A 25,606-nucleotide genomic window follows, 5' to 3' on the forward strand; every position below is an offset into this window, starting at 1 on the left:
ACTTAAGCGTTTACTAAGGTAAAAGAACACACTGACGTGTACGATGTCACCAACACGGAAGAAGTGGTGCCGTCCAGCCCAGGAACTCCCGGCAGGCACGGGGAGCCCACGTGTGTTAGACCTCTCACATTTGGTTAATCCGCATGTCTTCACTGTATTTATAGGGTGCGTTTCAGTGGATCAGTTAGGTATGTAACTCCCGTCAGTTCAAGGAAATGTGTGTATTATGAGATCTGTGACCGCCCACATGGAACAGGTGTATTTAGCAGATACTACGTGATACCTAGAAAGGAAAGCATGTGACCCAGGCCGTCCGTGTGGGACGTGATCCTGTAACAAGGCGGCAGGCTGGACACAGGCTGGGAGGGTCCCAAGTGTGGTGGCCGCTCCCCTGACGTGGGACCAGGACCCTGACATCCAGGGCCGAGCGTCCGAGGACAGACCTGAAAGGCACCATGACACCAGGAAGAGAATTTTAGTGTTTCCAGAGTCCTCAGCACTTTTACAGCACGCACGACTTAAACGTTTATTATAGAAGGGAAACCTACAAGTGTTGGAAGAGCCTTTGTCACTGATGTTTTGGTATCTGTTGATAAACAGCTCCATAGAACACCTTTTCTCCACATAACTTTAAATCTCAAGAATGAAACAGTGCCACAGACCTCATGATTCTTACAGGCCCGTCCGGGTTCCATAACCTCTCTGAGCAGAACTCTTACATGTCAGAACCCACGAGGCCTCGAAGGACGCATTACCATTGGTGAAGTTTCTATTAAAGCCTCTTAGAACCCCAGTCTTACAGGTAGAGGACGGGGCAGCGGGGCCTGGGAGAGATCAGGTGACTTCCCTGGCCCTGCACCTTGTGACGGGCTGACCCCGCCCAGACTGGGTCTCCAGGCCCCAGGCCTGAGTGGGTCACATTTTTTTTTTTTTCTGTATGCGGGCTTCTTACTGTTGTGGCCTCTCCCGTTGCGGAGCACAGGCTCCGGACGCGCAGGCTCAGTGGCCATGGCTCACGGGCCCAGCTGCTCCGCGGCATGTGGGATCCTCCCGGACCGGGGCACGAACCCGTGTCCCCTGCATCGGCAGGCGGACTCTCAACCACTGCACCACCAGGTAAGCCCTTAAATACATTTTTTTTAAAAGCACACTTTATGAAGCTTCTTAGGAAGTCCAGCTGACATTATCAGAAGTAAAGCAGACCCACCGACTTGCAGGCAATTTAAAAGAACACTTTTCTGGAATCACAATGACACCATCGCTGTGCAAACTGCAACGGCGCGTTAACCTGTAAAATGATTCCCAGATGAACATCCAGAGAAAAGTGAAATGAAAATAGAGCTGATAAATCTAGACACTTGATGATTCAAAAAATATAAATCTTAACCCTGGCACCAAGTTTAAAACCGTCAGCATCCACGACAATCATCCTCTTTAGGGCACGTTTCCAGCACCCTGACTTGTACTGTTTCTCAGGAGTGGTCACAGACAATTCAGCGAGTGCGGTGAGCACAGCCTCGCTTTGGGTCGTGATCAACAGCGACCCTGCAGCCTGCAGACAGGCCCCAGCTCCTCCATAAATGCGGAAATCATGCACAGGTCTCTTACAGCAACAGCCAGGGCCCCGTCTCTGGGTGCCCCAGCAGCGAGCTCAGAGGGTCTCCGTGCGGCATCCACAGTCAGCCGTGTCTTCTCTAAGCAGCAGGAGAGGGTCTCCAGTCTCACGACTGGTCAGGATGACTTTCAAAATGGGCAACAGGCATAGCTAGCCAGTGTCTCCTGCAGGACAGTTCCCTTTACATCTTAATCCATCTCGGTTTTCTGCCTAGAGAGGGCTGCCTTTACCACCTGTGACCACTGGCCGTGCATATTCTACGAAATCATCTATAAGAAGAGGCCATGCTCCTGAAGGAAAGCAAATAGATTTTTTTTTTAAAAAGTCAACGATTTAGAGCAATATTTTTATATTCAAAGCATTTTTTCACAAGCCAACTTTTATATTTCAAGAACTCAAATGATTTTAACTTTCTATAGCCTGTGCTCCACTTAAGGAATCAGCTAAAGTGACCCTCTTCTGCTCTAGCCAGACCAGGGTTGGCAAGTGCTGGTGTGCTTGTGTGGACCTGGCCCTGTGAGGACCGCCCACCCTTGACCCCGCCGGGAATGTGCACAGCCACCTCCTGGCCGGGAGCTGACAGTGGGCGGGGCCGGGGGGTGGGCGTCCTTCCCTAACGGGGCAGCGCCCACAGCTCAGCAGGCGGGCAAACGCTCCCCGAGCCCTGAAATGTTTGGGGTGAGGGCCGCAGCAGGTGTGACCGTGCTCAGCTGAGCAAACGGAGGCTGCGATCTTCCGTGAGTTTCGGCAGAGTACGATGGAATAGCCGCTGCAGCCACACGCGGGGCAGTGGGCCCCAGTGACTGTCCTGCCTGAGGTCTGACTCAGCGCCTCTGCACACCCACTCTGAAATGCTTTGGCTCAGACAACCGTCTTCCTGACTTTAACTAAATATGAAGCTGTATTTTCTTTTGTGCGATTTACAAGACATAATAAAGTGACTACTAGTCACTATGGTCACCACCCCCGTCTCCGGACAGGGTCGGGTCAGGAGTCAGCAGGTGCCGTCCGCCCTGGGGCCTGCGCTGCCATCACTGACCCGTGGTCCGGGGGCAGAGACGTGTGCGCCCGCGTCAGTGCCTCTGGCCATCTCCTGAAGTCCGGCTACTTCTCGTACCTTCTTCATCATAGCTGGACATGTCATCTGCAATCATATTTCCAAAATCTAGCAGAAGGTTCCAAGTGTTCCTTGGGGTTGATCTTTTGTGATGCTCCTAATACACAAGAGAAAAAACCCACCAGACTTACGATCCAGACTTAGCTCTCAGCTGTTCTACTGGCCTGGTTATCTCAGAACAGAATTCGATAAGGAATAAGTACCGGAACAAAACTGTCAAAAGTTAAAATAATAATAGCGCTTTGGGTAAACGTTAAGAACTACATAATGCCAATGTGCAGATGTAGAAAGCAGACTTATTTAAACACAAATTAAAATAAAACTTTAAAAATACAAAAATTATAAACTTATTTCAAATCGAGAGGCAGCACTTTTAATCTCTCCACCTAAGCCCCAAACCAATTCAGAAAGAGTGCAGGCAAGTAGTACTCTGATACATTTATTTTCCTCAACACCAGGGAGTTCTCCGAGGTGGGATGGGACACTTTTCTGGAAATGTCTCTGTTCCTCGGTACTCCAGGTGCAGCAAACACGTGCAGGATACCTGCCCGCAGCTGACGGGGCAGCCCCGGCCCCGGCCTCCGCTTCATCTCCCAGGGGCTCCCAGCTCATAAGGCAGCAGGTGCCGCTGTGGGTCCGTCTGCACACGTCACAGGCACACGATTCACAGACGGCTCGCAAGCTCGTCTCACACCTCGGAACACGCGTGTGACCAGCACAGCACGCGTGCTCTTCTGCCCCTGCCGTCCCACGTCCCTGTGTCCCTCTGCCGCGTGGCGTTCTGGGGTCCTTCCCCAGGCTGCTCCAGGAGGGCTTTCCCACACAGCCCCCACCCCACCCGGTGGAAGGGCTGCTCCTCGCATGCGGGGGGGGGGGCCTGAGCAGGACAGCACGGCCACCCCCCCGAGGTCAGAGCGGCCCGCACCCTGCACCCTCCCCGCCGCCGCCGCCGAGACCCCTCCCCGAAGGACCCGCTCCCCCGGGGCCAGCTGAGCCCTCCACTCCCGAGCGATGCACAGGACATCAGGAGTAGTCCCAGCCCGTGAACACAGCTTGGGGGGCACTGGTGGGCAGTCCAGAGGACGCGGCCTCGGAGCAGCCGGGGCAGAGCCCCTGGGCGCCGCTTGCAGCTGGTGGCAGAGTGTGGCCGCAGGTCTGCTCCTTGGTGACCTCTGCGCGAGACCCTGGCCCCACAGTGCCCGCGGTCAGGCCCTCAGTTAGTACGGATGGCCACCGCACCCACTGGCCCCTCACGCGGGGCCCCGGCAAGCAGGAGGACACTTACCAACAAAAGGATGTTCCAAAGATCTAAAAATTTAAGCCTTCTGGATAATTCCAAATTCCAATATGCGACGGCCATTTCTAAGTCTGGCAGAAAAAGAGAAAGAGCAGTGAGTGAATCCCAATTTCTTTCTCCACTGCACAATGACTACTTCTCAGCACACTGGTATTCACTTACTTAATAAGAATCAGCAATCTTACCTAGGAGTGACATGAGGGCTAATGCTTACAGAAGTGTTCCTGAAGTTGTGTGTAATCTAATTTTTTAACTCTGGGGAAATGTCTTTTAAAAAGGATTTGTTGGGAATTCCCTGGCGGTCCAGTGGTTAGGACTTGACACTTCCACTGAGGTGGCCCAGGTTCAATCCCTGGTCAGGGAACTAAGATCCCACAAGCCACGCAGCACAGCCAAAAAAAAAAAAAAAAAAAAAAACTACTCCAGTGACCATCAAAGGCATCTTCATAGCACCTATTTTCTTTCCAATAACCTCTGAAAAATCCTACCTCCTGAGTAAGAAAATGTTTAGAAGGTACTCCTACTTAAAATTTTTATCTGTGATACTCCCTTTAGAATTAGATCATAAAGATGTTCCTTCTGTCAAAAAAGGGTCTTTGGGCCGATGTAAAAATTAGCTAATAATCATGAAACTTTACTTCCTCAAAAATTATGATTTTTCAAAGCCAGCTGATTCCAGACTCTAGCCAGTATAAAACCAGGCTAAGCTTCTTACATCAAAACACAGAGTCAAGGAGCTTTAATTATCTCCTTTTAGCCTATCAGTTAAGCACAGGCTAAGGAATCATCACACACAAAACAATACAGCACATGCACATCTTAACACACACATAAGCAGACACACAAACCTGAAGGAAAGGAAGGCTTCATCTGTGGGTTGTGTGTTTTGTTTTGTTTTTTTGTTTTTTTTTGATTTTACCCCTTTCCACTGCTGCCCATGCTTTTTCTAGGAATTATAGGAACACTTGTATCAATCTCTTTAATTTATATTTAACCCTTCAGAGGACAGACCATGTAATACACTTTGGAAATTGTAAAATCAATTGCTCCATTTGGGGTTTGCAGCCATAAAATTATTCATCTTGCTTTATTTTTTCTAAAAAGCCCTCAGAAAACCTTATAAAATAAAATGTAATGTATGTGAAATGTTCAGGTATCTAATCATTTTCCTGTAGAGGCTATTATTTTCTTTAATACAATTTTATATTCCTTCAATTAGTCTCACGAAGCAAAGAAACAACATCAGTAACTGTTCTAATTCTCTAGTGAATGATTTTTTTAAATTTATTTATTTTAAAATTTTATTTATTTATTTATTTTTGGCTGTGTTGGGTCTTCATTGCTGCATGCAGGCTTTTCTCTAGTTGCAGTGTGCGGGGACTAATCTTTGCTGCGGTGCATGGGCTTCTCATTGCGGTGGCTTTTCTTGCTGCGGAGCGTGGGCTCTAGGTGCGCGGGCTTCAGTCATTGTGGTGCGTGGGCTCAGTAGTTGTGGCTCATGGGCTCTAGAGCGCAGGCTCAGTAGTTGTGGTGCACGGGCTTAGTTACTCCATGGCATGTGGGATCTTCCTGGACCAGGGTTCGAACCCGTGTCCTCTGCATTGACAGGCAGATCCTTAAACAGTGTGCCACCAGGGAAGCCTGACAGGCAGATTCTTATCCACTGCACCATCAGGGAAGCCCCACGGTAGTTGATTTTTAAAAATCCATCTAACATTTAATTCACTTACACTTAATATAATTATGTACTTGCTGACATTTTTAGGCTTAAATCCTCCATTTTATCATGTGCTTGCTATTTGTCCTGCCATAAACTAATTTGCCTTGTGTGCTTTTTTTTTCCTTGGATTCTTTCGGATTGAATTTTAAAATAACTTTACTCCTTCCTCTCTTATTTAGGAATTATATATACATTATAATTCTCCTACTGTTTTTATAGTCATTATAACACATAAAAAGAGCGAACAAATATCTTCCCACTGTTTTACCCTTTTCATTTTCCTAAAAGCATCTTTTGATAAGCAGAAGTTTTTAACTTTGATGGAGTCCGATTTATCAACTTTTTCCTTATGGCTAGTGCATTTTATGTCTTCCCTGAAAAAGCGTTGCTTAACCCAAGGTTACAAAGATAGTCTCTTAATGTTTTGTCTAAAACTTTATGGTTGTCAGTATCTTGTACAGGTCTACAATCTAGCCCCAATTAATTTTTATATATGATATGAAAGAGGGACTGAGGTTCAATTTTTTCACCTTTACCCAGTTGTTTCAGCATCATTTGTTGAAAAGGCTCTTTTTCCGCCATTGAAATAATAAAAGCTGACTAACAATCTTGCAGTAGATGAACAAAGTAGGAAGACTTTACTAATTCATTTCAAGACTTACTCTAAGGCTACAGCAATTAAGAATATGTGGTGTTGGGTTAAAGACAGATAAAAAGACCCATGGAATACAACAGAGAAGATCCACAAAGACAGTTTTTTGTTTTTAAAAAGATGTCAAGGTATTTCATAAAGTTTATCCAGTTTACCTAAGAATCCTCAAGCCCCCAAAGAAAGGATGTAGAATTAACTGTTAAAGGCAGGTATTCTAACCAGTCAGGAGTTAATAGCCAGGAAAACATGCGAAGAAATCATAACAGAGCAGACACAAAAACCAAAGTGTTTTTAGAGGTTAGTGCTATTTAGGCTAGAAGCAAAGTCCTTCACATTTCTAAAAACATAGGTTATCTTCACAATATAGTTCACTAATACATTCATAATACTTTTGTTTAATATTTTGAAAAATAGTTTCACCTTTAACTGCTCCATGAGGTGCAGAGAGAGAGCAGTCCACCAAACATCATTAACTTGTAAGCTAGAGTTCTGTTCTGTATACTCCAGATAAGAGGGCGTGAGATTATCTGTAACATTTTGGGCAGATTCACTGTCAAAATCTTTAAAATATATATTTTAAGTTATGATACTTCATAGGATAATAGGAATTTTAAAATTTTACTTGTACAGCATATTTCTAGACAATGTCTAAGAAATGCCATCATTTGTCTCTATAAGAAGCACTTGTTTCCAAAATGTCCCATTTGGGGGAGATTTTAACAGGTGGGACAACTTGTAGTCCAATGCCAATGGAACGCTTCTTTAAGAGGTCTTTCCTATTCTAAAACTACTGGTAACTCATCTAGGCTTTCCTAGGTGAAAAGAATGTGGAACACATACGCTGTTACAAATTGTTACAATGATACCTTTTGTTTGGTTGGTTTTATTCAACTACCAGGAATGTGGTAAGATATCAGAAATAAAGTCTCATAGAGTTTAATGTCACAACAGACACATGGGTTTAGTGAAAACAAGCATGCTGTCCACACAGCCTTAGAACATGTTTACCTAAGCCTTTTGAGCTCCTTCCAGAGCTAAAAATAAGTGAGTTTAAGTTGTCAACACTGAGATATCAGAGTAGCAGCAAGTCAGCAAGTCAGGTTTTACACACCTCCTGAAACAGTTCAATAAGCTTAGGGATTAGATGTTTATGTGCTTTCATTTACCTCTCCGACTCATCCAGCAAGTAAGAAACATGTTAAGGTATGAATGAAGCTTTTATCCCAACCCTGTAGGTAAAACAGAGAGGTGTTACAAGCAAAAAGACAGAATGATATTTTATTAATGCTTAATACAGCAACACAACAAATTATACATGGAGCACACAGTATTATGAAATAAATTAAATGGCTGAAAACAAACAAACAAAAACACCTGGATGTTTACCATTAATTCAAAACTGGAAGGAAAAAAATTAAAAAGGAGAAAGTGTTACAAAAGAAATTAATCTGAATAAAAACACTGAACAAAATTTTAACTGGAATTTAAAAGAAAACCAAAGGTTTGATAGTACAAATGCATAAGAAATTTGTAAAATATTCAAAGGACATAAACTAATATGAAGTTTACAGGCTGCTGAAACATAATTAATGTTGAAAGTATTTTCCTTCTGAAAAAGTTTAAACTGAGACCAATTTACTTACCCAAGCTCTGTCATGCCATCTACAAATTCTTTTTGCTAAATTCACATAGAGTCGCGGCCCTGAATTTCCACACTATACCCAAAACGGTGATACTGGCAGGATCTAGGCTTAAATCATCACAAAACTTTTTAATTCCATCAATTCCAATTTTATTTTCATCTTGTGGGTCTATAGTTAAAGTTAAGGGAAAAAGAAGTTAAAATTTTGGATATTTTGAAAAGCATTACTAAAATGGGTGGTAAGAATCATACCTCTACTACATAGTTCTGGCAAGGGTGTTTCAAATACATCAGTCAATGCACTGCGATTTTCTACCATATGTGAAAGAAATAGCAACAAATAATGATTTATCCAGAAAATACTCTTTGTTTTTAAAATCTAGGTTCCTGGGTTTTTAGGGGGGAAAAAAATCATTGAAACTTTTTTGAAGACTTCATCATTAAGAAAAAATTAATTAATCTCCCTAAAGTAAAATAAAATTTCAAGTTTACAGAATTTTACCTTGCCCAAAGGCAAACTGCTATGAAAAACACTGTAAAGTGTTCAAAATATTTTAAGTTTTTATCACCACCTTGTCAAAGCAAAAGAAAGATGTTTTTTTTTTCTTTTTTTTTTTGCAGTATGCGGGCCTCTCACTGTTGTGGCCTCTCCCGTTGCGGAGCACAGGCTCCAGACACGCAGGCTCAGCGGCCATGGCTCACAGGCCCAGCCGCTCCGAGGCATGTGGGATCTTCCCGGACCGGGGCACGAACCCGTGTCCCCTGCATCGGCAGGCGGACTCTCAACCACTGCGCCACCAGGGAAGCCCAGATTTTTTTTTTTTTTAAGTGATTTCATTTGCTATAGCGCTAACACTAATACTACTGCACAATACTTATTTTTCAGTCATTTAGTTTATGCACCCACATTTAACAGCTTAGAAATTCAGGCTTCCCCCTACCCCATCCCCTGGCAATTTCTAGTTTAGAAATAAAATTAAGGAACTTAGCATTTCTCCATGGGAAAATCAAATCGTGAAATCCATTAAAAGAATCAGCAAGGCCTCAACAAGCGAGGCCCTGTGACCTTAGCCTGTGTCTCCTGACCGGCATCACAATGACAGCCCACCTGCTGCCGTAGAAGGTGCGAGAAGCAGGCCTGCGGCACCTTCCCGCAAAGGAAGGTTAAGTGTAACAAACTCTTCTTCCATCACACAAGACTGAACTCTTAAGTGCTTAACGCCACATTTATATATACATATGTTGCTACCAAAGAAGAACTGCTGACCTACCTTAAATGAGCAAAATCACACAGACCCTTCCAACCCTATGCTCCTGTGTCCGTGAGAACCTGCCGCCGTGGGCTCATAGGACAGAGGTTCCCACACACCTCCTGACTCAAGCCTGTGCTCCTAACACGACAGACCTTCAGGATAAGAGAAAAATGGGTCTACGATGCCCTCACCTAGTAACCGTCCTGATAAACTTCATATACAATAATTCTGAATGCTTTAAAGTAGTTTGGAAGCACTCATTCATTTGTATACATTGTGTAGCAACGGTTGTTCTATTTGTCAATAGTCTTTGAACTATACATCTATGCTTAGGGGCCAAAATGATTGTACCATATGTCTACTTTAAATGACTAGAATTGCATGAATAAAATTAAATGATAAGGGATGAAGCTTAAAGACTAAAGATAATTTTCACATAAAAATATTTTTCCAAAGGCAGCTGCACATATCTGAATAACTTTAAAAATCTGCATAGCGTATGACTTACAAAATTAGCTCAGTAATTAACTTAGCCAAAAAAATTTAAATCATACTGAAAACAATGTTCATTTTTGGAGAACTACAACAAGTACAAATCTGTTTTTTAAACCACAGAACATGTTTCTGAACCAAGATTTTTTTTTTTAAAAAAAGGAATGCAATTTTCAATTGATTTTTTGGATCTAAATAGACAGATTATACACAGTATTTTCAAAAGTAAAAAATGAAAATAATAAATAAAGAAGAACTTAAAGCCAAGGGAGTTACTCTGTTTGTATTAATACTTGCTTAAATGAGGGATTTTATTTTTTAAGTTTTGGAAAGATAAGATTAACCTTAGAAACTGCTAGAAAAAAAAATCAGCTCTTGAATCGTTGCCACCTCTCCTATTACAGCACAGACCTGACATTTGATGTGGAATTTAAAGCCTGCTGAATAGTCTGGATCTGCACAGCCTCATCATGCAGACTTATTTTTGCAGCATGACTGTATGTTGTTTTTTTTTTTTTTTTTGGCGGTACGCGGGCCTCTCACTGTTGTGGCCTCTCCCGTGGCGGAGCACAGGCTCCGGATGCGCAGGCTCAGCGGCCATGGCTCACGGGCCCAGCCGCTCCGCGGCATGCGGGACCTTCCCGGACCGGGGCACGAACCCGTGTCCCCTGCATCGGCAGGCGGACTCTCAACCACTGCGCCACCAGGGAAGCCCATGACTGTATTTTGATAGGGAAAGCTCCATTCTGTGCCAATTTCAATAAAAATAACAACTGTCCCCAACTGACAACACAAAGGTTTTTTTGCCAAGAGTTTTTCCAGAAACTTCTGCAGCTGGAGCTGTTCCAGGGCTCCAACACAAGCACACAGTGTTAAGGGCAGGATACCTGTACCCTCACGTCAGAATTACTCTTACGATTTGGTATCGTTCTGAAATGGCCTTCTCACCACGTATTCCTGTCTACGTGGAAGTGCTGGGGAAAAGCACTGTCTTAACGAGTGTAGCCACCTGGCCTGGACACCAAGCCTCAGAGCAGTGACCGCCCGTGGCTGACCGTGGGCACACAAGACTCTGCCCAGGCCACGTGCAGGAGGGCTCGCTGCTCATCAGTCCTCAGACTTTTGTGCAGCTGAACATCTGCACGGGAAGGGAATGCACATTGGGGGCCCTGGGACGCAGCACAGAGACTCCAGAACAGCCACCCTGCTCCCTGGAGACGGACGCAGTCGCCACTGCGCCCCCTACCTTTGTACCTGTTACACAGCGGCTCCAGCTTCTTCCTGTCCACGGAGGTTCTCATGGAGCCCTTGTGGAACGAGGCTGGGTTCTGGAAGAAGCTGTCCGTGGCGCGTCCAGTTTCCACTCACTTTGGGCTAAGCAGTGGATGGCAGTTCTCTCACCAGCCTGAGTGAATGCCATGAGCTGGTGGACCTTGTCCTTCTGAGATGATTTAAGCTTATGCTGTGGGAAGCAAAAGAAGCAGGAAAGCCAATGAGGCCAGTCCAGAGAGCTCTTTCAGCTCTGTCACTAACTCCTATATTGTAACTGGACTGAATTTTTCCTTGGGGGACCGGACTTCACTTCAGCATAACAGGAAGACAAAGCCTTGTTCTTCATCAGTTAAAAAGACTGCACAGCCTTCTGAAAATTCAAATGACAGCATCTACACAGTAACAAATATACAAAGTCTCATCTCCTCCAAATTAGAAGAATCAATGTTTTATACAAAATACATTTTGATCTCTATCTAGTTCACTCTGCATGATGTAGGATGTTAATTTTTTTCTAAGTTTCAGTGAAATCCTCTTTATAACACATATGTACCCTGTGATGAAATGTGGCTAACCCTGGGCCTGACCACATCACCATAGCCCACCTGTGGGTCCTCCTTGGCTTCAATTAATTTCAGGCCCTAATGGCCAGGAGGAGGACCTCATGGTTGGAAACATCATTATTTTAAGTTTTTCTCCGTTTAAAATTAGCAGAACACTGATGAAAACAAACACACATAACAAAGAATTGTGTGAAAAATAACTTACAGAAGTTCCAAAAGCAGGCACAAAAAGCCTGTTATAGTTAAATGAAGATGATACTAATAATGAGAATGCCTGTGTGCATGAGACAGAAATCAGATGGAAAAAGAGGGCAGAGGCTGTTGGTAGGTAATAAATAACAGAACTGCCGTGTAACAGCACTACATATAGTACATAATGAAACCAAATAGCATTTTAGTGTTTCCAGGTATTGGATGGTTAAGGTTTTATTTATCTAAGGTAGCCTGATGAAAACCACAGCAGAAATGACAGTCATTCACTAATTTCTGTAAATCAAAACAGACTCTATAATCTACTGGGTGCTAATACTTCAAAAGACACTTTACACAATAATAGGATAAGGGGAAAAGTTTTACTTAAAATGATGTATACTCAGTCTTGTTCAAAAAAAAGATGAGTTTATAGAAGCACACAGAATAAATTATAACTTACGGAAATATGTAACTGGAGAACAAACTGTAGATGAGGAAATCAAGAGGAGGAAATAAGGAAAATAAAAAAGCCAGAGATAAGACACAGACACACAGAGCATACATAAGAGTTGAAAGTGAGCTGAAAATTAGGCTCTGAGCTTCTCAGTTGCCAACGTAAAGAAGAAAAGATGATTAGTTAGGAAAAGCTGTTTTCATAAGATTTAAAGACCCACCAGTGGCCCAGAAGTGGCCCAGCCCCTCCTGGCGCTGAAACTGGAAGGAAGTGGAGACACGAAATGTCCCCTTTGCACCAGACCAGCTCCTTACCAAATGCCACCAGTAAACAGCAGAGCAAAGCTGTTTCCTAACGCCTCCCTCAGTGCCCGCTGGTGCCAGAAAAGCAGAGGACAACAGAGCAGGAGTTACGCTACTGCAGTCCACACACACTGCTCGTGGCTGGGGACCCCGGGGGCCTAAGACCTCTCAGGGGTTCCACGGTCACAAAAGTATCTCCAAATGCCTCCAAGCCGTTACCCACCTTTCTCACTCTCACTGGTGTATAGCAGAGGCTTCCAGAGGCTGCCTGACTGGTGACATCACAACAGACTGAACACAGAAGACTGGAGAACCTAACTTTGATGAAAGATGTTTGCAAAAATGTAATGTGAATATATAACAGGTTTACTATTGTTATTTTTAAACACAGATATTTTTAAACTTTCCATTTTAATTTCTAATATGGTAAATAGCAATGGCCACAATCCCAATCATTTTTTAAAGTGTATAGGGGGCCTGGGACTTAGAAGTTTGAGAAACACCGATCTAGAGTAACCCAGGGAATTAATATTTTGCCTACTTAGAACAATGACTGTTGATCATTTGGGGTCCTGGGTCCCTTTTGGAACCTGATGACAGCATGGATCCTTTCTCCTGGAAAACGTATGTGGTACACACATGGGCATATGGTTTGGCACAGAAATTCAGGGTTTTCACGGACCTTGTAGGACCATCCTGGCTTCTCAGAGGCTGGGGGAAGGTGGAACTTGGGCTAAGAACCCCGGAGCTAGGTCAGGAGGTGCTGGTCTCTGCCACAGTGAGAGGACCACACAGACAGGTGGGTGAACTTCGCTCCACGCGGCTGCATTTACAGACCCGCAGCCACCCTGCGACTGCAGTCTACAATCCGGGTTCCAGGGGCACACGTGGAGTGCATATTCTCTACATTACTTCCTGAAATTGAGCCTTTGAGAAAAACCAAAGAGTTCAAGGTTCTATTCTCTGGGAAGATTAAATTCAGCTCAATGCGGTCACATGCCGAATGCTTCGACAGTAAACTGACAAAAGACAATGCTGGCATCTTTGATGACACCGATGGCTTCCCCAAGGGAGGTGGGCAAATCCAAGGCTTACCTCAGACACCTTAAGACAGTGACAGGTGTTCGACCCCCAAATGGTGCACCGTTCAGAAGAACTATGACATGTTTACTATGGAAAATGCCATCAATGCTAGATTTTAACATTCTGTCAGGCTTGTAAAGGCAGAATTCGGTACATACATACAATGAAATTCAGCCATAAAAAATCATGGAGTACTGATATATGCTACGATATGGGTGGGCCTCGAAAACATTATGCTGAGCAAAGGAAGTCAGACACAAACAGTCACACACTGTGAGGTTCCATTCGCGTGAAACGTGCAGCACAGGCAAGTCCTGAGACGGAGGGCGGGCGGTGTGGCCAGGGGCTGGGGGAGGGAGGCGTGGGAGGGACGGCTGACAGGTGTGGGCCTTCCTTCGGGGGATGAAAATGTTCTGGAACTAGACACAGGCAGCGGCAGCACAACGCGGTGAAGGTCCTACGCACCACTGGACTGTACACTTCGAAACAGTTAACTTTATGTTATGTGATTTCACCTCAAAAAAATCCACCCTAGCACCCTGAGACTCTCCAAGATGAGCCAACAGAGCAACGTTTGCTCAGGTGACAACCATTCAGCCGGCAGATCCCCGCCGAGGAGATGCTGCCCAGCACCTGGAAGACAGGACGAGGTCCCATCTCGAGGTCCTTCTCCTGACAGCAGTCTCCCGCAGCCCCTCCTAAACCGCGACCAAGCGGCTACACGACAGTATAAAGGGGAACGCTTTCTGGGAAGCCTAGGAGGAGTGGGGCAGGAGCAGCACGTGGCCCCAGGCCACCCAGAGCGGCCTAAATTGTCACCGCGTGAGTTACAAAGTGGGGAGAAGTGCAGATGATCAATCTATTCCAAGACAGATCCTACCACCTGGAACCGTGAAGTGGCACAGAGGTGCCGGTTCTGAATGAGCAGCAGCAGCCGTGGGTCCAAGTGGAGCCCAGAGCAGGTCTCTGGCCAGGATGAAAGGGGAGGGGATGGTCCAGAAAGTTCCCATGATTCAATGTTACCCCTACAGTGATTAAAACAGTAACCAATAGCTAAATCTAAGGACCATATGTGCTTCATGCCCAAAAGAGACAAAGAGATTCAAGTTGCAATTTGTAAAAAAAGGGACCTGGCATAAAGCTTTCTACAAAAAAAAGAAAAGCCTCATAAACTAAACACTTACCAGGGAAAGAAAGCTCTGGGTCTACTTAGGACTAAATCCATCTAAAATTAATAAAGGTCCATAACCTGGAAGGGCCACAGCCTGCCCTTCAAGCTCTGATGGCCTTCACTAAGGCTCACCACGCCAAGGAAATTAAAGTATTAACGGCAGCTTTTAAGGGAAGTGGGAGGGCTTTTTCTATATTTCTTTGTTTTACCCTGCTAAAATGTACAAAATTCTTGAAATAAAAATCTGGACGGGGCTTCCCTGGTGGCGCAGTGGTTGAGAGTCCGCCTGTCGATGCAGGGGACACGGGTTCGTGCCCCGGTCCGGGAAGATCCTGCATGCCGCGGAGCGGCTAGGCCCGTGAGCCATGGCCGCTGAGCCTGCGTGTCTGGAGCCTGTGCTCCGCAACGGGAGAGGCCACAACAGTGAGAGGTCCGCGTACCACTAAAAAAAAAAAAAAAAAAAAAAAAAAGTCTGGACAATCCAGGAAAAACATCAGATAAATTCTCTACCTCTGGAAAAAGTCTCAAACATTTTAATTTTAATTGTGACCTTGTAAAAAATCACCCATGTGATCTGGGCACCAAAACTGAGCAAATACAAAATGAAAATGTTATCCTTACAATGCCCTTTCAGAGACACTGAATACAACAAAATCTCCTCTTAGGGTCAACTTACAAGGGGTTGCCAGGGCAACCACACTGACCCAGTTCGTGCCATCAATTCAGTCGCCTTGACGGTTTCAGGTAAAGCAGGCGGGGATGGTGCATGGAGTCACACCAAAGTGCCCCCTTTCACTCTCCTTCCTCTCCAACCTCTTCAGCAAGTCAGGCTCCTGCCCACCCAGCCCCTTCCCCTTAAGAGCTGGGGCGTGTAGTCTGGCCGGCCAAGGCGGCGCGCTCGGTCGGGCAGTGCAGCTGCTGCCCCGGGGGCCGGCACGAGCCTCCCGGCTGCACTGCGGACCGCCCGCTCCTGGTTTCTGGGACGACTTTCTCGAGCCCTCACGTTTCTCTGACCGGCGCTTCTCCATCTCCTTTCTTGGCTGCTCTTCCCACCCAGAAGGTTTGTTCTCACGCCTCCCCTCTTCCTGGCACATTCCTCCTGGACCATCTCTCTCCGGCCTGAAAGCCTCTCCCCGGCCTCCCACTACCACGAGGACAAAGGCTGCCATTCCTCCCTGGGACCAGATGAGTGCCCCATCACAGCGTCCCGCCGCGGCTGCTCCCTGGCTCTCTGGGCTCCGCGGGGCCCTCTTCCCATTCCTGTCCCTCGCACCCCCCATGTGCGCCGCGCACATCTGGCTGCCCCACCCCCACTCATTCTCGAGAGTTCAGCTCAGCTCACACCGTGCTGCCGCGGTCAAGCCTTCACTGGCTGGGCATCTTACACCACACACCCCACCCTGCGGGTGCCTGGAACCAGTGCCTCTCTCTGGCACTTATCCCAGCTGTAATAACGTAGCTGCGTGTTCCGTGCCCGTCTCTCCTGCTGGGACATCGTCTCCATCAGTACCAAACCCACATCTGCCTTGCTCAGCGTCGAAGCCCCGGCACCTTGCACACCACCTCACTTGCACGCAGAAGCCACTGAATTTACTGAATGAACACTGAAACCCTTCAATTACCATGGTTTCCACAACGTTTCAAAGTAACTGTACGTTTCCAGAAAGCCCGCCCTCTCCTGGTCTCCAGATCTACGTCTCTAACCAACTAGACGATCCCGCTATCTCCCCCTCCTTACTGCATCGTCTTTCTGCACAAACCTGCGCTTCCTTCTACAATCCCTATTTTGGTCAATACCATGACCGTCTGCTCAGACGCCCCAGCCAGGGCCGGCAGAGCCCTTCTTCTCCTTTTCCTCCTTTTCTGAACGGCTCTGTGAAATTCCCCACCCTTCCCTCCTCTCATGCCCCTTGTTCCTACCGACAGTCTTCGTTCAAGTCTTCGCCTCTTCTTGCCGAGCTATTACCACCGCTTCCTAGCTGGCCCCCCCTACCCGCAGTCCTGACCCCCTCCCATCCAAGTCCTGTCCTCGGGACAAAAGGTGACCGCTTCGCACACACACCTCCTTCTCAAAGACCTTCCAGGCTCCCGCTCTCTCTTGGGAGACTCTGCCCTCCTCGGCGGGGAACCCGAGGCCCTGCTCGGGAGCTCTGCCATTCTCGACCCTGAAGTCCACGTTCCGGCAGCTCTGAACCACCGGCAAGGCTCAGGCGCGATCCGGGCCAGTGCATCTCCCGGCAGGACGCCCGCCTGCCCGAAACGTAACAACAGGTCAGGCCAGGCCGGCGGGACTCCAACTCCCGGCGTGCACTGCGTCGCCCGGGGCCGCCGGGATGCAGGCCCTGCTGCGCCTCCGACTCCCGGACGTGCACCGCGCCGCCCCGGGGTGGACGGAACCCAAACCCCGCCTCCTTAAAGGGGCCGCGACTCCCTCTCGGCCGCGTCGGCTCAGAGGGCGTTCGAAAGAGCACTGCGGGCCTCCTGGGCCCTCCCCGTACCCGACCCCGTCCCCGTCCTCGTCCCCGCCCCGGGGGCGGCCCCGCCGCCTGGAAAGGGATGCGGATAAACCGCGTCCCGGTCCTCCCCTCCGGAAAGCCGGGCCCAGGACGCGGCGCGGCCGGAACGTCTGGGTGAGCGTTCGGCGCGGGGCCTCGGGTCCGGCCTGAAGTGCGGCCCTCGGGGCTTCCCTCTCCTCCCCTCCCTTCCCCGGGGGTCTCCCCCTCCCGTGGGTGTCAGTTCTTCTCTCCCCGGGGTCTGGTCTCCCTTCCGCCTCCCGGGTCTGCCCTCCCCTCGGGGTCTCTCCTCCCAAGGTCTCCTCTTCCTGGCGGTCCCTTCTCCCCCTCTCCGGGAGTCTGGTCTCCCCTGCCCCTGGGGTCTCCCCTTCCCGAGGATGTCTTCTCCCCCTCCCTGGGGTGTCTGTGTCTGGTCTCTCCTTCCGCTCCCTAGAGGTCTCCCCTTCTCCTTCCCAGGGGTCTCTCCCCCTTCTCCCCCTTCTCCCGATGTTCCGTCCCCTCGGCCTCACTCAGCCCCCGCCCGCTCTCTCCTCCTCCGGGCTTTACGCCGAGAGCGGTGCTGCACCTGAGCGCCCTTTACCGGACCCCGCGGCTGCGGGGAGGGCGCGATGGGGGTGCGGGCGGGAGCTGGCGAGGCTTCGGACGCTGCTGCACCTGAGCGCCCTTTACCGGAGCCCGCACCTGGCGGCGGCCCCGGGGCTGCGGGGAGGGCGCGATGGGGGTGCGGGCGGGAGCTGGCGAGGCTTCGGACGCTGCGGGCCACTCGGTTGGACCGTCTACACTCTCCCGGCGCCTGATCCTCGGGTCAGATCTGCGGAGGAGCCGCCGCTCCACGAGCCCCTCTGGGTTCCGGCTCTGCGCGCCGCTCCCCGGTTCCTGTCGGACCTCACCCGTGGCCCCCGTTCACGCTCTTGTCCAGGTGTCAGGCGGCCCCGCCAGGTCCCAGGTCCCCTGAAAAGGACGCACGACGTGAGCCCCGAGTTTCCGCGTGATTCGGGGACAGCCCCTCATCCAGCTCCGGGGAGCCGCTCCGAGGAGGGGGGCCTCGTGGAGGGTCGCTGTCTGTCACGGGGACAGGTATCCCCGTGAATGACTCTAGCGCTTTCCTAAGGGTGGGAAGATGCAAGGATCCGGTCTGTAAATGTTCCTAAAGTGTAACCGTCGAAGGGCCTGTTTTCCCAAAGCGCCAGACCTCATCCCGTCCTGGGTCTGCGCTCCCCTCGGGCTGCGCTGTGTGCGCTCGGCGCCCCATAGCCGGGGGAACCGATGGCGAATAACGTTACTGAGTTCACAGCCTTTTTATACTTTTTTCTGACCATTTTTTCGGCCAGAGCGTCGTACTGTCTTACTGGTCCCAAATTTCCTTTATAATATAAATTGTTGAAAAGATAGTGTCTCAGTGATTGGATTATTAATGGAATACTGGGTTTTTGCACAGTTTAATTAACATTAAATACTTTAAAACTTTTTATTGTCCGTAAGAATTTTCTTCTTTCCTTCCTCTCCCCTTTTTTAAACTCATTCTCCAATTTTACTGATTAGAAGTGAACCATAAATTGTGTTATAAGTGCTTATAAGTGGTTATAAGTGCTTTATCTTTTAAGAAATAGACTTTACATCATCTAACTTGTTAAAGTGTAAAATAGGCTTTTCAAGTAAAATCCTCCACAGATTACATTGAGGTAGATTGCTTCCACTGGGGGTTTCTTTGCTTCCTTGGATCTTTCCACAAGTTCCCCCCTTTGTTGCCCGTTTTGTGCTTGGCCTGGAAGTTCTGGTGGCATCAGGAAGAGATACTATAAACAACCCTCCTGCTTTCCTTTTTCCAGAGGTCCTGCACCTGCTAACCCTGATCCTGCCCCATCCAAGCAGCTCGCTCTGGAGTTCCTGCCTAGAGCTCCCATACCAGGTCAGCCCCCCTCCCCCCTTTAGGGTCTGGGTTCAGCTGGGTAGACAGCTGGCCCCTAGGGTGGGCTGTCCCGGGAGCTGTGTCCCACCTGGTCCTGATGACCTCTGCCCACAGACAGAGGCTGCTGTCAATAAGCCAGACTGACTTTAAGCAGTTGGATCTGCTAAATCTGAGGTGGTGGGTCTGGAAGGTCCTGAGGAAGAGAGATGGAGGGGCCTCTGGCTACACGTGTGCAGGAGGCTGGGGGGCAGGGCTGCCAGGTTCTCGCATTTTATTTTAGCCCAGTGTGTAAAGTGGAAAAACAGGGGCGCTGCCTCCCCGCCCCCCATTCTCCAGAGGGCCTCCAGCAATGGTCTAGAGCTCTGTGGTCCAGCAGCGGGTGTCCCAGGAGAGTGCTACACACCCTGCAGTCTCGATAGAACTCAGAGTGGAGGCGAGAGAGAAATCTTAAACTGGTGACTTTGCTCTGAAAAAACCTGGTCTTGGACTTTTTTTTTTTTAATTTTTTTTTATTTTTGGCTGTGTTGAGTCTTCGCTGCTGTGCTGCTGTGCACGAGCTTTCTCTAGTTGCGGCGAGCGGGGGCTACTCTTCGTTGTGGTGCGCGGGCTTCTCATTGCAGTGGCTTCTCTTGCTGTGGAGCATGGGCTCTAGGTGTGTGGGCTTCAGTAGTTGTGGCTCATGGGCTTAGTTGCTCCTCAGCATGTGGAATCTTCCTGGGCCAGGGCTCAAACCTGTGTCCCCTGCATTGGCAGGCAGATTCTTAACCACTGCGCCACCAGAGAAGCCCCAGATCTTGGACTTTTTATGTAAAATTATTGGAAGTTTCTTTGTTTTTGAGTAAGCTCAATAATGAACCCATATGCCTTTTTATTCTGAATCATTTATTACAATTTTTTTTTCTTAATCAAATAATCTCATCGATTTTAAAGTTAGTTTTGGGATTCCTGTTCTGCCTTTATAAAAACAAGCAAAACCTAGAAATTTGACAAAGTTGGGGAGTTATATTTTAATTAACATGGGAATATGCATAAATAGAAAGTTTTAGGAGGGAAGGTTTGTTCAAAGTATTGATTTTTGCTATCGCACTAAATGAAAAGTAACCTTGGGTTTCACTTTAGTTGAGTCATCCTGAAAACCTTTGGTTTTAGGGCGTTTCCTACTTTAAAATATTAAAATGTCACAGGCATGTTTGCCATGCTCTGCAGTGTAAACGGTGCACATTACACACAATAGGGGTGTAGTGGGAAACAGGAAGCACTTATGTAGAGTTTTAAAAACTTTATTTTGAGATGATTATAGAGTCACATAAAGTTTTAAAAAATAATACAGAGAAATCCTATAGAATATGCATAGAAAAGCCTAAAGATGCCACCAGAAAACTACTAGAACTTATCAATGAATTTGGTAAGGTTGCAGGATACAAAATTAATGCACAGAAATCTCTGGCATTCCTATACACTAACAATGAAAAATCAGAAAGAGAAATTAAAGAAACAATCCCATTTACCATTGCAACAAAAAGAATAAAATACATAGGAATAAGACTGCCTATGGGGGCAAAAGACTTGTACTCAGAAAATTATAAAACACTGATGAAAGAAATCAAAGATGACATAAACAGATGGAGAAATATACAATCATTATTGTGCAAATGACTATGCTACCCAAAGCAATCTACAGATTCAATGAAATCCCTGTCAAATTACCAATGGCATTCTTTATAGAATTACAACAAAAAATTTTACAATTCGTATGGAAACACAAAAGACCCCAAATAGCCAAATCAATCTTGAGAAGAAAATGGAGCTGGAGAAATCAGGCTCGCTGACTTCAGACTATACTACAGTAATCAGGACAGTGTGGTATTGGCACAAAAACAGAAATATAGATTAATGGTACAGGATAGAAAGCCTAGAGATAAACCCACGCACATATGATCATCTAATCTATGACAAAGGAGGCAAGAACATACAGTGGAGAAAGACAGCCTCTCCAATAAGTGGTGCTGGGAAAACTGGACAGCTACTTGTGAAAGAATGAAATTAGAACACTCCCTAACACCATACAGAAAAATAAACTCAAAATGGATTAAAGAGCTAAATGTTAAGACTGGACACTATAAAACTCTTAGAGGAAGACATAGGAAAAACACTCTGACATAAACCACAGCAAGATCTTTTTTGACCCACCTTCTAGAGTAATGAAAATAAAAACAAGAATAAACAAATGGGACCTAATGAAACTTAAAAGCTTTTGCACAGCAAACCATAAACAAGATGGAAAGACAACCCTCAGAATGGGAGAAAATATTTGCAAATGAAGCAACGAACAAAGGATTAAACTCCAAAATATACGAAGAGCTCATGGAGGTCAATATCAAAAAAACAAACAACCCAATTAAAAAATGGGCAGAAGACCTAAATAGACATTTCACCAAAGAAGACACACAAATGGCCAAGAGGCACATGAAAAGATGCTCAACATCACTAATCATTAGAGAAATGCAAATCAAAACTACAGTGAGGTATCACCTCACACTGGTCAGAATGGCCATCATCAAAAATTCTAGAAACAATAAATGCTGGAGAGGGTGTGGAGAAAAGAGAACCCTCTTGCACTGTTGCTGGGAATGTAAATTGATACAGCCACTATGGAGAACAGTATGGAGGTTCCTTAAAAAACTAAAAATAGAGCTACCATATGACCCAGCAATCCCACTACTGGGCCTATACCCTGAGAAAACCATAATTCAAAAAGAGTCATGTAGGGCTTCCCTGGTGGCGCAGTGGTTGAGAGTCCACCTGCCAATGCAGGGGACATGGGTTTGTGCCCCGGTCTGGGAAGCTCCCACATGCCGTGGAGCAGCTGGACCCGTGAGCCATGGCCACTGAGCCTGTGCGTCCGGAGCCTGTGCTCCACAATGGGAGAGGCCACAACAGTGAGAGGCCCACGTACCGCAAAAAAAAAAAAAAAAAAAAAAAAAAAAAAAGTTATGTACCACAATATTCATTGGAGCACTATTTGCAATAGCCAGGACATGGGAATGGATAAAGAAGATGTGGCACATATATACAATGGAATATTACTCAGCCATAAAAAGGAGCGAAATTGGGTCATTTTTAGAGATGTGGATGGACCTAGAGTCTGTCATACAGAGTGAAGTAAGCCAGAAAGAGAAAAACAAATATCGTATATTAATGCATATATGTGGAATCTAGTAAAATGGTACAGATGAACCTATTTGCAGGGCAGGAATAGAGATATAGACGTAGAGAACAGACATGTGGACACAGTGGGGGAAGGGGAGGGTGGGACGAATTGGGAGATTAGGTTTGACATAAATACACTACCATGTATGAAATAGATAGCTAGTGGGAACCTGCTATAAAGCACAGGAAGCTCAGCGCGGTGCTCTGTGATGACCTAGAAGGATGGGATGGCGGGGGTGGGAGGTAGGTCCAAGGTAGGGGGGATATAGGTATACATATAGCTGATTCACTTCATTGTGCAGCAGAAAGTAACACGACATTGTAAAGCAATTATACTCCAATAATTTTTTTTAAATTCGATAAATTCAGAAAATACAGAGAAATCCTATAGACCCTTCACCCAGTGTCCCCAGTGGGAGCTCCTGCAAAACTATCATAAGCAGGAGCTGGGAGAGATACGGCCCACTGCCCGATCCGGATGCACCAGGGCATATGCACACACTCTGTGTGTAGATCTGTGTGATTCTGTCACACGTGCACACGTGTGTGGCCACCACCACTGTCAGGGCACAGAACACGTCCACCCCACAGGGTCCCTCCTGCTGCCTTGTTACGTACACAGCCGTCGCCTCCCCCTTCCCTGGGCCCTGACCCCCACTGTCCCTTCCCCGTCTCTGCAGTTTGTCATTTTAAGAAAGTTGTGTAGGGAGTTCCTGGTGGCCTAGTGTTTAGGATTCTGAACTTTCACTGCCAGGGCCCAGGTTCAGTCCCTGGTCTGGGAACTGAGATCCCACAAGCCTCGCGGCCAAAAAAAAGAAGAAGAAAGAAAAGAAGTTGTGTAAATGGCATCATGCGTGAGCGTGGCAGGCTCTCCTCGGCCTTGAGGTCACCCGGGTTACTGCGTCAGTCGTTCGAGATGTGGAAATTTTAAGAATTCGTTATAAAACCACAACAAATCCAGAGTGTTTTTTTAATAATTAAAAATAACAATAACAAAATAACACTATTTATTGAAAAAAACATGTTACAGTTTAGTAGTCTCTAGGATTTGGTAGCCGAGTTTGAAGGTAAAATGAGATGTTTATGAAAAAGGAGTGGTTCATATCTTAAGGTCTGTAAATAGCTTCATGTTCATGGTAAAAGCTCTTTTCAGTGGAAATATTAGTATGACTACAACTAAAATTCTCAGAGGTTTTTCATAAAAGTGAATAGCTGTCTTCGGTGTTTTGGGGATAGGGATAGCTAACTTCAGGAACTTGTCCGGGGGAGGGGCCCGCAATGGGCGGAGGGGTGTTACATACCAGCTGTGCAGCAGTTTATTTTCCTGAAGTTTGAAATCTGTAGAAGAATCACTTTCTGAGATCTTTTGGAGAAAATGTGTGTGTCTAGGTCTGTGCAGTTAACAGAGCGCCTGAAATTTGTGTCTCGGTTCTGAAGAATATTAAATGTGTGCACGTCTGAAGTAGTGCTTGAATTCTTTCTTTCCCTTGCAACAGTAGGAGCTTAGCAGTTGAGTCAATAAAATAACAGATCAGCGATATTGCCGGCTGTCTGTGTGACTGATCGGTGGTTTGTTTGCTTAAGGTGGTAACGTTTACTTAAGGTTGTATTAAAACTGTGCCAGGGCTTCCCTGGTGGCGCAGTGGTTGCGAATCTGCCTGCCAATGCAGGGGACACGGGTTCGTGCCCCGGTCCGGGAAGATCCCACATGCCGGGGAGCGGCTGGGCCCGTGAGCCATGGCCTCTGAGCCTGTGCGTCCGGAGCCTGTGCTCCGCAATGGGAGAGGCCACAACAGTGAGAGGCCCGTGTACCGCAAAGAAAAAACAACAAAAAACTGTGCCAGTGAACTCAGTAACTCAGCCCTACTCGATTCTCCCACCTCATTAGGAAGCGTGCTGTCCTGCATCCGTGGATCCTCCGGGAGAGGCTGGGACCCAGAGTATCTAAACAAGTATTGAAATCGGACAGTTTCCTGACTTTTTACCCAGAATGGTGAGCCAGTGTGCGGTCTTTCGTGGGTGACTTCTGGTTGTCATTCTGAACACGGGTGGCTCTCCTGGCCTCAGCGGTCGCCTCTTCAGGGTCTGCTGAGGTGCATGGAGCGGTCGCCCCCCCCCACCGCCGGCTGCTGCTCTTTGCTGCATCCCCACATGTGTCTTTGTAAGCTCTGTCGGGGTCCACTTTCTGTTGGCTGTCGTTCCTTGGTTTGGTCAGGATTCTACCTCCAGAAGTGCACACACTTATTTTTGCTAATCTGCTTTACCTGGGAAACCAGATTAAACTCATTAGAATTGGGATTACCAGTGAAATGAAAATATATACATTCTAGAATAACCTGATTCCTTGGAAACGGTGGGTTTTGTTTTCTTTTCTTTTCTTTTTGGCATAAGGACTTGGGCCTAGTTGCCAGGCTCAGTGTGTGTATTTCAGGGCGCGTCTTACTGGGCTCTCCTGCATTTGTCACCTCTTCCGTCTTTGTTCTCTATCTTCCTGCCTCCGAGGTCATTCTTTCTTGGTGACCCTGCTGACCCCTCCTCCACCTGCGCCTCGGTCAGCCCTCCTCTGGACGACACAGCTGCAGCTCCCCCCGCTACTGGGCCGGGGTCCTGTCTGCGCCCCGCCGGCAGGATGAGCCCACGGGCACTGCTGGAAGTCTTCCGTAAGGGCGAAGAGGAGGAGCCTGGATCTGCACGATAGACAGTGTTTGAGTGTGGTTGTAGTGCGCGATTTCTGTTCTCTCCTTGACCTCTCATTAGCACGTAAAGGTAGACCGACATTGGAAATCTGACGGAATTCCGGGTGACTCAGGAAAGCAGACGGTACGGCCCAGCCAGCTCATAGCAGTTCGGCTCCATTTCCCAGCCCCTCGGACCTGGTTCCAGGGCCCCTCGTCTGTGATGGGGGAAGCAGGTGGTGTTTCCCGGCCTTTGATATGTGGACCCTCTTAAATGGAATTGGTTTTTGTCTTTTGCACATGGTAGATTTAGTAGATATATGAGGCCGGGTTTCACTTTAAAAAATTGCTTTTAAATTCAGATGTAATTGGGCTTCCCTGGTGGTGCAGTGGTTGAGAGTCCGCCTGCCGATGCAGGGGACACGGGTTCATGCCCCGGTCCGGGAAGATCCCACATGCTGCGGAGCGGCTGGG

General features: G+C 47.2%; 2 protein-coding genes across 5 annotated transcripts in view; one reads left to right on the top strand and one right to left on the bottom strand.

Moving 5' to 3' along the window:
* Positions 1–519: 519 nt before the first annotated feature.
* Positions 520–16,781, bottom strand: DCUN1D2 (defective in cullin neddylation 1 domain containing 2). The gene is given in 10 exon segments (XM_081214710.1): positions 520–1,905; positions 2,733–2,829; positions 4,018–4,100; positions 7,568–7,616; positions 7,788–7,800; positions 8,045–8,078; positions 8,081–8,212; positions 11,035–11,139; positions 11,142–11,250; positions 16,746–16,781. Coding segments are annotated over 9 exon segments (660 nt in total). The 5' UTR covers positions 11,209–11,250; positions 16,746–16,781; the 3' UTR covers positions 520–1,825.
* A 480-nt stretch (positions 16,782–17,261) lies between these two features.
* The window catches only part of TMCO3 (transmembrane and coiled-coil domains 3), a 32,329-nt gene continuing 23,984 nt past the window's right edge, over positions 17,262–25,606 (top strand). The window contains exons 1-3 of one of the 4 annotated variants that reach the window (XM_081214405.1): positions 17,262–17,455; positions 19,168–19,247; positions 24,346–24,450. The gene's annotated coding sequence lies outside the window, so the exon portion shown is untranslated. The remainder of the gene's footprint in view (positions 17,456–19,167; positions 19,248–24,345; positions 24,451–25,606) is intronic. The other 3 variants (XM_081214408.1, XM_081214406.1, XM_081214407.1) reach the window with 3 other exon arrangements.

This window comes from Mesoplodon bidens, assembly GCF_964165515.1.
Source record: "Mesoplodon bidens genome assembly, chromosome: 17".
NCBI lineage: Eukaryota > Metazoa > Chordata > Mammalia > Artiodactyla > Ziphiidae > Mesoplodon > Mesoplodon bidens.